This window comes from Rutilus rutilus, assembly GCF_951802725.1.
Source record: "Rutilus rutilus genome assembly, chromosome: 19".
In the NCBI taxonomy this organism is placed as follows: Eukaryota; Metazoa; Chordata; class Actinopteri; order Cypriniformes; family Leuciscidae; genus Rutilus; species Rutilus rutilus.
The window spans coordinates 5178882-5189939 of NC_140232.1; the positions used below are offsets into that span (position 1 = coordinate 5178882).

At 37.2% G+C, this 11058-nt stretch overlaps 1 protein-coding gene across 1 annotated transcript in view; it reads left to right on the top strand.

The window, feature by feature from the left end:
- The window catches only part of lgi3 (leucine-rich repeat LGI family, member 3), an 18449-nt gene extending 7701 nt beyond the window's left edge, over positions 1-10748 (top strand). The window contains exons 5-9 of the mRNA XM_084389556.1: positions 65-136; positions 381-550; positions 4540-4704; positions 5227-5317; positions 8287-10748. Of these exons, the coding sequence (XP_084245682.1) occupies positions 65-136; positions 381-550; positions 4540-4704; positions 5227-5317; positions 8287-9016 (1228 nt within the window). The 3' untranslated portion in view covers positions 9017-10748. The remainder of the gene's footprint in view (positions 1-64; positions 137-380; positions 551-4539; positions 4705-5226; positions 5318-8286) is intronic.
- Positions 10749-11058: the final 310 nt, after the last annotated feature.

Below are 11058 nucleotides of genomic sequence, written 5' to 3' on the forward strand. Positions count from 1 at the left end.
GATAAATAGGTCATGTGACGTCTCTCTGATTTGAATGTTCTTCTCTCCTCTTTCTCTGTATCAGGTCTATATCCAACAACAACCTGCAAGTTCTTCCCAGAGATCTCTTCAAACACCTGGACATCCTCACAGACCTGTATGTGCACCATATACCCAAATATGATAGTTCCCCTGTGAGGGACTGTCTTACTCAAATACGCTATATCCTTACGTGGCCCATTTATAATGTGTGTGAAAAACAGTGTATAAAGTCAAAATGTTTCCAAAATAAAATGAGTAGCTTTTAATTGCCATTGAGTGTACTAAAGCTAAAACGACTTTAAAAAAAAAATAAAAATAAACATATACAATACATATATTCCTCTCTCCACTCTTGGCAGAGACCTGCGAGGGAACTCGTTCCGTTGTGACTGTAAGATCAAATGGTTGGTTGACTGGATGGAGAAGACCAACACCTCTGTTCCAGCCATATACTGCGCCAGTCCTTTTGAGTTCCAGGGTCGACGCATCCACGACCTCACGCCACGCGACTTCAACTGCATAAGTGCAGGTAAGGCCACTCACACACTCTTAGCACATGCTATTTGAGATCTGTAATTCTGTGAAATATAGGTACTCTACATGGTCAAAAGTATAAGGGCATCCCCTTCAAATTCCAGGCTCCTTAATTCAACTGAAAACGTATTTTCGTAGCCTGACAGGGAAGTTCGCATTACCCTGGTTCTCTAGAGAAAAAGCCAATGTAGGATTTTTCCATTATGCAGAAAATAAGCTCTGTGACCAACAAAAGTTTATGGGCCAGTGGCTCAAATCTTTACTTGCTCTGCCAAAATTTTCACTGACCCCACCACAAAAGTAATAAATAATAAAATAAGACTAATATAAATAACAAATATTTATAAAATAAGAACAAATAATAGCAATAGCACAAATATATAAAATAGAAAAAAACACAAATGAAACAAACTTTTTCCTCGCTTTTTCAGAGAGGTCTAACGCCCGTTTCACACTTAGGGCCCTATTTTAACGATCTGAAACGCAAGTATCAAGCGCGAAACGCAAGTAACTTTGTGGGCGGGTCTTGGGCGCTGTTGCTATTAAACCGGCGGGATAAATGACTCTTGCGCCCGATGCAAATCTAAAATGTGTTGGTCTGAAGTAGCTCACATTCCCTTTAAGAGCAGGCGCGCTTGTTCTATAGCGGATTCCTATTATAACGGCGGATTTGCCAGGCGCACGCCAGGAGCGGTTCACAGCCGAGGAGACCGACGTTCTCGTCAGGGCCGTAAAACACAGAGAAGTGACATTGGGGATGGAGAAACACACCCAAATTAACTTCGGTTAAACAGGCGTATGATCATTTGGGTAAATGTGTAAGCTAGATGTATGCTTTTATAATAAACTGTCTATCTATCTATCTATCTATCTATCTATCTATCTATCTATCTATCTATCTATCTATCTATCTATCTATCTATCTATCTATCTATCTATCTATCTATCTATCTATCTATCTATCATAATAATGTATGATTTGCAAAAATGAAAACTGCTGCTTCTGTGTAGTAGATGAGAGAATCAAAGTGTATGCGCGTTGTGCACACGCTACATTGATTATGGCCAAGCATGCGCCCTTAAAATAGCATAATAACATGCGCAACGCGCCACTGACTTTAGACTAGTTTTTTTCGGTCAGTGGCGGAATTGTTTTCTAAACCTGTAAAATAGCATGAGGGAACGTTTGCGCCGGAACACGCCTCCTCTTTGCACTGAACCGCCCCGGGGAGCGCAAGTGTATTTCTTAGTTAACCGACGTGCGTCTGTGGAGGGAAAACTCCGCTGTGCGCGGGTGCAAAATAGGAATGATACATGCGTCTGTGTACGAAGTCAATTGCGCTGGGTGCAAGATAGGGCCCATACTCCGTTTGCAGTGCGTATGCAATGCGTATTTTTTTCCGCACCCATGTTAACAGGTTAGTACGGAGCTTAGGTCCGTCGATCCGTTCCTGGTGTGTATACAGCAGTGCAGCGATCGTTTCCGCATCGAGTCTATTTTTGCTGTGCTGCACGCGCTGAATTAAAGTGACAGCGCATGTTTCGTGGTCAAAATGAACACAGATTGACATGAAAATATAATAATCTCACCATAAATGCATTTAATGAAATAAAATGTAGTAATCTCACCATAAATGCATTTAATGAAAGTAAATGTAGTAATCTCACCATAAATGTATTTAATTTAATTCTACTATTTTTCACAGTCATCTTTTTTACTTTAAGACCGGGGTAAAGCAAGGAAAACTACAATTTACCTCAACAATGAGACATAATGAACAACACTCATCTTATTCATGGAGGTGGAAAAACAAGTTCAAGTTTAATGTAAAATGTTTGCGATTTTAATATAAGTAGGCTACATGGTTAAATATTTGACCACTTGCTTGAGCAACTTAATAACCTATATACATCTATATAGAAGTAGCACTGAATACTGCGTTAAGTTGTGTTTAAACGTCTTTTAAAGAGTGTATATGTGTACAAAGAGAATCGCAATGCTGACAAAACTTTTTTTTTAAATAAAAGTTGCTGATAACTTCTGGATTTGAAATACAAATAGAGAGTATGTGTTTGTGGTACAGCCGTGGATCAGTTACGCACAGCAAACGCTGCATATGTGAAAGCACTATAGCGCGTGCTGCTCCGGCACCGCATACACACTGCAACACGCACCGCACACACACTGCACACGGAGTATGTGTGAAACGGGCGTAACAGTAAATTTCAGGTACAGAAATTGAAAAAAGTAATCACATTTAAAATAACATTTCACAGTCTTAACTGAATTAATTAAATATAGATTAATCTTTATTAAAGTTACAAAAGTTATTCAGTCAAGAGCAGCAAGTGTTTTTTTTTTTTTTTTGTCTTTTATTGTTTGATTAATATTAAAAACACAGACAGCAGCAGGAATATTTACATTTACATTTATGCATTTGGCAGACGCTTTTATCCAAAGCGACTTACATTGCATTCCAAGGTACACATTTAGATATAACCCCATGAAAGGTAGTGTTTTTATTTATAATTTTTTACAATTATTTGAACTTTTATGGTGCAAAACAACTTTGCTAACGTCATCAGCTGACCTCCAGAAACATAATATAAAGATCTGAAAATGCATTTCACGAACCCTTTAAAATCTTCAAGTTGGATAGTTAGAATAGAGCGTGATTATAAACACAGCAAGGCTGTGAAAGCGACTAGTGAGTAGTTGAGTTTACCTGTTCAGAGGTTTAGTGCCCCCATACTCTCTCTAGTCCTGTGTAGACACTTGTTAGCAACAAAAAATGGAGTGGGGTATTACTGATGTAGGTTACGTCATAGAATACAACATGAAAATATCTTGAGCTTATTTCAGGCATTCAACCAAAAACGCATTGACCTTGGGACGACAGAAGCGGAAATCAAGCATAGGCGTTAGTTCTGGCAGGTCACGTCAGTGAAGCTCGGCTGTACCTATAGGAATACGACACCTCTCACAGCATTCATATACAAGGCCCATTCAGTATTATCAGCAGCTTTATCGTGTTGCTCAGGATCGAATTACCCTCCCTCATCCCCAGCTCCACCTCTCGCCCAGTAAGGACTTGGCCTTCTGATACTCCTCTTCGAATCAGACTAATTTTTCTCGAATTATGTCGTACATTAAATTATTGGACATTAATGATATCTGCAATACTGTTCTGTTTACCCTAAGGGTGTTTATCGCTGCCCTCCTTGCTCTTATTCAGGCTTGGCTGCATTGGATGGGCATTGAGTTCTTGCCCAGAACAGAACCAGACCGCCAATCCAAACTATATGCTAATATTGTCAATCATCTTGGAAGTGCTAAATTGCGAACTCATTTCCAGGTTTTAGGACTCATTCCTGCAGCACTCAGTGACATTCTTGATTCTCCTCTTTCAACTTTGTTGCAACAGTTTGGGGAGATTTTTATTTATTTATTTTATTTACTTGAAAATGAACCTGTATACAAAATCCAGGCTACAAAAAAAAAATAGCCTTCACTGGTCTGCACAAAGCCCAGACCTGAACCAATCAGCCAGAGAGCCAGACCCTCCTGCATCCATGATCCAACATCTAGTAGAAAGCATTGATTTTGATAATAAATGTCCACATTCCTTTGGCCATGTAGTGTATCTGGGTAGTTGGCATGAAATTTCAAACAGTTTCTGCATTGGCCTGTGTTGTGACATGCTATAATACAATTATGAATACATTTATATTTATAAATTATTTAACAAAACGTTTCTGATTTTTTTGCATCATATAATTTTTTTTAATTTTTTTTATATGATGCATGTATAATAATTATAGAAAAATTGGAAATGTTTTTAAAAATAATTTTAGATGTATTATTTACAAAAAAAATTTTTTTGTAAATAAATCATGTCACACCGCAGGACCATTTAAAATAAGGTGGATTAAAAAAGAACTTATGATATACACTGACTAATATGAAACGTTCTTCTGATCCAGATTTTGCAGTATATGAGGTATACTCGTTCCAGTCTCTGTCTGTGGAGTCATACGAGTTTAACAATGACCAGTACACAGTTTTTGCTCAGCCCAACACAGGAATCTGCACCGTGTTCATTTGGGATCATGTGGACATGCTTTTCAAGACACATTACAACATCACATGTAAGTCAAACATCAGCTGTTATTCGATTTTTTTATTATTTGATTTAATAGGTAGAACCAATGCAAAAAATATTCGGATATTCTCCGAAGCAGTGGTTCCCAACCTTTTACACAAAATCTTGTTTCACGAGAGTGACAGCTCAATGTAATCTTTTCAGACACTTAATTGCATGTTAATTGCACTTAAATGAAAATGTATTGTAGTTTACATCTTTATATGGAATTTCTCAATTACTTATATTGTCTTTGAAATATGGTTAAAGTGTACTGCCGAATGTACAGACCAGCATTCATGGTAAACTAAAATATACTTGTGTCATGTTTTGTGATTGCAATTTAGTACATTTAAAATATATTTACTTTAAATGTAATATCGCACACTACGGTGAAAATCATAATTAAAAAGTCCTTCACATGTGCTTTAGTATGCGAGTCAACACATCAAAATAAGTGAACTTCTTTAAAGAATGACAAGATTATCAAAACATATTGATTTAATATGTACTTCATGTGCCTTTCCAGCTCGTTCTGCTGTCTACTGTAAACCTGTGGTTATCAACAACACTCTCTACATGGTTGTGGCTCAGCTCTTTGGAGGATCACACATCTACAAGTATGTCTATGTGCACTATTTTTGTTATGGACTCGACTGTAGCGATGGGCACATTCACAACACTGCTTCATGAAGCATTTGCGTATCTTTTGTTTGGAATTATTTAACTGATCTTGTGTCAGTTTTATTTTTTGCTTTATTTATAGTAAATCTTTAATGAATTTGAATAATTGTTCGTGTATAACACACAAACGAACATTATACTTCTAGTTGCCAAGCCCTGCCTAATAATTTTTTTTTACAAATTAATAAAACACTAATTTTACAGAACCTTCATATTTAATGGTATTTAATTATTTTTAGATTACATTTAATAGATTACACTTTCATGAAAACTTTTGCAATTGGTTTTTTATAAAGTTTTCATTATGTTTGGGCTGAGTTTTCGATGCATTTACATAGGAGTGGGCGATATGACCAATATCTTACATCATGATGTGAGTCATTTTATTTCAAGATAACAATATATATCACAATATAGTTATTTTTGCTTTAAATAAGGTTTTTATGATATCAAAATTTGATACCATTGAAATGTATAAATATTTTCACCAATTTCACAAAAAACTACAAGACTAAAGTAAAAAAAAAAAAAAACTCAGTATTTCAAATCAGTGATGAAAAAACAATAAATAAACGAATTACAAGCAATAGGACAAATAAACTACGATAGAACAAACATAAATACATAAATTGTATAAAGTAATATAAAAAACACTGCATGGTCGTCACTGTGTAAATTAAATATACATTTATTCTTATCAAGTTACAAAAGTGATTCAGTCAGAAACAGTGAGAGATTTTCTCTCTTTTGTTGTTTGATTAACATTAATGACTCGGACGACAGCAGGTTTATTAGGCTGCTGTCCCTTTAAGACCGAATGCATGGATCCAATATACTGTTACACATGCGTTTTCTTACTCAACTGTTTACGTTCACTTAGGACAAAAATGTCTGTGTTTACGAGGACACTTGCAAAGTTCGGCATTTTGATTCATAAATGTGTGTATTTGACCGTTTAAGCCCAATTAGGCGGCACAACGCACTCAGTTCAGTTCTCATGCGCTTTGTGAGCAGTGACTTCATGTGCGCATATGGCGAAATTAGTTCTCTTTCGCTGCTTATTGTGCTTCAATGGTTTAAAATCACTTAATTTTAATACACAATGCTTAAAAATGCATGCAAATGATAATCTTTAATGATAGTGAGCATAACCACTCTAGAGACGGTAGTCCGAAATCTCTACCGGTTGACAAATTTCAACCGGTTAATCGTATCTACCGGTATATCGCCCACCCCAACGTTTACAGCTTTTTGACCAGCAGGTGCTGGCAGCCTCAAGTGTTTCAAGTGCATTGAAACAGTGAATAGTTATTAGTTAAGTTGATTCAGAACTTGGAAAATCTTCATGTCTCCCATCACTATTGTAGACGCTCAAATATTGTCTGAATATACTTTCTCTATTATCATATTTTACCCTAAAGAAATAACATTGCATTTTTCATTTTCTACTAACAAAAGGTGCAATCAGTAGTTCTTTATCTAGTGTCACCATCGCTGTTCTTCGCATACTTTGGGTACCGATACCACAGCGGTTCATTAATTACCTTACCTATCCAATAAGGATGCACCGATATGAAAAATTTGGCCGATACCGATAACCGATAATTCTTTATATTTGAAAGCCGATAACCGATATATTGGCCAAAAAAAAGAATTAAATAAAATTAAATTCAAATTTCTATATATTTGTTGAGAGCCTGATACAAAAACAAAAGTCTCACCATTAAAAGCCATGTCCCAAACGCACAATTATGATGTTCTCGTGATAATTTTATGTAGCCGATATGACAGACTTTATGGCAATTTAAAACCATTATGTTGAACAGTGCGCTTCTGAAGTGTCTCAGCTGAAGGAAATAATACATTATTTATCAGCTTTAATATATCTGCCAAATTTTCTTATTGGGCCGATAACATTGAAAATGAACCGATATCGGCGATACCGATATGGTGGCCGATATATCGTGCATCCCTACTATCCAACAAAAAAAGTATGTTCCGTTGTCTAAGGTTGTGTCACACTTGGCATGTTTTGTTGGATTGCTCTGTTAGTGCGGTTCATTTGAATAAATGTGAACTGTCATCTGAACCCTGATGCCCATCAAGCAAAGGGACCGAGACGCTGAAAAGATGGATCTCGATCCGCCTCCAAATGAACTCTGGTGCGGTTTGAATGAAATCTGAACGCAACACGGACCAAAGACATGTAAACGAACCAAAAACAGGATATGATGTCACAAGATGCGACTCTAAAAAGGACAGAATGCTCAAGCATACCTGTTTTTTTCTAGGCCATAGTCGTGATGTTGTCCATCACAGTTCAGTACAGGCATCAGAACCACATCTCCTCGCAGCAGATCTGTGTGTGTGTGTGTGTGTGTGTGTGTGTCTGTGATGGAGGGATTCCTGCCACTGTTTTGACTCCTTTACACATTTTATAAGCTCTTTATGAGTTCTCAGCTGGTCAAAATACCATCATATGTAGCTACGCACATACAACGAGAAACATACATAATAAAAGCCGACCAATCAGGTTGTGAACACATCCCTATGTCTTTAGGTTTTATTTGCCAATTTCAATGCTAAGCGAACCAGGACTAAATGTTTTTTTTTGGTCCGGACCAAACGAACCAAGCTAACCGAACTACAAGTGTGAGCACAGCCTTAGACCCCGTTTACACCTGTATTTACATCATAAGCTTGTGATCCGATCGACCAAAACACATCTTAATACCAGGTGTAAGGAGGGCCTAATTTATTTCGTAATGTGTAAAACATTTTCAATTATCAGCAAACTACTGAATGCACCTTATTATTTCAATACCTCAAAGAGTTAGATTTATATAATATTTGCATGTATATATCATCATCTATTCTTATTATGACATCCTGTTGTTGTTGTCAGATGGGAGGAAGGTCCATTGCGTTTCGTCAAAATCCAGGACATCGACACCACCCGTGTCCGTAAACCCAACTTCATCGAGACTTTCCAGATTGAAGGCGACTGGTATTTTGCTGTGGTCGACAGCTCCAAAGCCGGTTCCACCAGCCTGTACCGCTGGAACAGTAACGGCTTTTACTCACACCAGTCTCTCCATCCCTGGCACAGAGACACTCACATCGACTTCCTCGAGGTGGACGGCAAACCTCGCCTCATCCTCTCCAGCTCCTCGCAGCCCCCGGTGGTGTATCAGTGGAACCGCAGCCAGCGCCAGTTCCTCTACCACTCGCAGATTACAGATTCAGGCGATGTGCAGATGGTGAAGCACTTCTGGGTGCGAAAAGTGCTGTATCTCTGCCTCACGCGCTTCATAGGAGACTCGAAGATCCTGCGCTGGGACAGCCAGCGCTTCGTGGAGATCCAAACCCTGCCGTCACGCGGCTCGATGGCCGTGTATCCGTTCAGCGTCGGAGTGAGGCAGTACCTTCTGCTGGGGAGCGATTATTCCTTCTCTCGGATCTATCTGTGGGACGACCTCACTCAAAGGTTCCTGCCCTTTCAGGAACTGAACATGCTGGCGCCTCGAGGGTTCAGTCTGGTGTCTGTTGACAATAAGGATATTCTGTTAGCGGCCAGTTTTAAAGGAAAGACCATGGCGTACCAGCATCTCGTGGTGGACCTCAGTGCCAAATAGGCTGCTGGAGACGTTTTACTGGGGCTTAAATGTCAAGAACTGCAACATTTCCACACCTTTTCTACATCTGCTTTCACACATGAATTGATTCTGTCATTGCTAAATACACTCACACATTAGTTACTGTAAGTGTAAGCCATCTTAAAGGGTTAGTTCACCCAAAAATTTAAATTAGCCCATGATTTATTCACCCTCAGGTCATCCTAGGTGTATATGACTTATATTTAAAATGAGTTATATTTAAAAATGTCCTGGCTCTTCCAAACTTTATAGTGGCAGTGAATGGCTGTTTTCTGTTTTGAAGTCCATAAAAGTGCATCTATCCATGATAAAAGTGTATCTATCCATCATAAAAGTGCATCTATCCATCATAAAAGTGCATCTATCCATGATAAAAGTGCATCTATCCATCATAAAAGTGCATCTATCCATCATAAAAGTGCATCTATCCATGATAAAAGTGCATCTATCCATCATAAAAGTGCATCTGCGCATCTATCCATTATAAAAGTGCATCTATCCGTCATAAAAGCCCATCTATCCATCATAAAAGTGCATCTATCCATCATAAAAAAATAGATGCACTTTTATCATGGATAGATGCACTTTTATGATGGATAGATGCACTTCTATGATGAATAGATGCACTTTTATCATGGATAGATACACTTTTATGGACTTCAAAACAGAAACAGTCATTCACTGCCATTATAAAGCTTGGAAGAGCCAGGACATTTTTTTATATATCTCCGATTGTATTCGTCTGAAAGAAGAAAGTCATATACACCTTGAGTAAATCATGGGCTAATTTTCATTTTTGGGTGAACTATCCCTTTAACTAAATAAAAACATGTTAATATGCACTACTACTAATAAAAACTACTACTACTACTACTACTACTAATAAACACTACTACTACTACTACTACTACTACTAATACTAATACTACTAATACTGATTACCCATTTGGGCCTTCAAAGCTAAATGAACATTTACCATATGCATTGCAATGAATATGTTGTATGTATACTCTAATAGGATGTACATTGTTCAGCAGTTTCATATAAAAAAGTGAAATTATATTTTTAGACGGATGACTCCCTGATTCATAACATGAAAATGTCTGTAGGTACTTTTAGAATATAATGTGTTACCAAGAAAAATAACATTTTCATCACTCAGTTGAGCTTGACTTAGAAAAGCCTTTGCTTTTCAGATTATACTCTGAAAATATTGAATTATTACTTGGGAACAATACGCTGAATTACTAATTGGCATGTCATTATAAAACATCTGCGGTCATCAGCATGTATTGCAATAACTGACTGTGGTGGAAATGTAATTTATGATGCGACAAAATAAAGTGAAATATCTGTTTGTCTTGCACATGAAAAACTTCTTTTTCAGCTTGCAGTGATTAATATTATTATTGAATGAATGCAGACTCTCTGGTTGTTACCTTGCCTTTATCACACTGGCTGTCTGATTCTAAGTGTGCTGTGATGAGGTAAATGTGTCAATATTTAGCTGAAAAACATCCAGACTATCCAGGTGCCAATAGTGACTGACCATCTTCGCCATGGGACGCTGATGCCTGCAGGGGGCAGTGTGGGATTTACATAGAAATCTAAACATTTAGTGAACTCTAATTCTGTGCTGAAAAGTCCTCAAAAATGTATGAAGAAAGTATTTCTTGATAAAAGAACGATAGGTATAGGCCTATATTAGTAGGCTATAGATTATATAATTATAAATTGTTGATTGATTTAAAGAAAATGCTCCTAAGTTAAACTTTGTGTCATTGATTCTATCAAACTCAAGGACCAAACTGCATGAATGAGGTGAATGGTGCTTTATTGTCTCCTTGTGAAGTATATGCATATTGTAGCTGATTGTTTATGATTGTATTTGCATCTAATGATTTTGTTACATTTAAAATATATATATAATTCCACCAATTATCTAATTTGATCCCCAATTTTATCTAAAATGAGGACAACCTTTATGTGGGTTTCTGCGTAGGCCTATTAGTCTTTTTTGG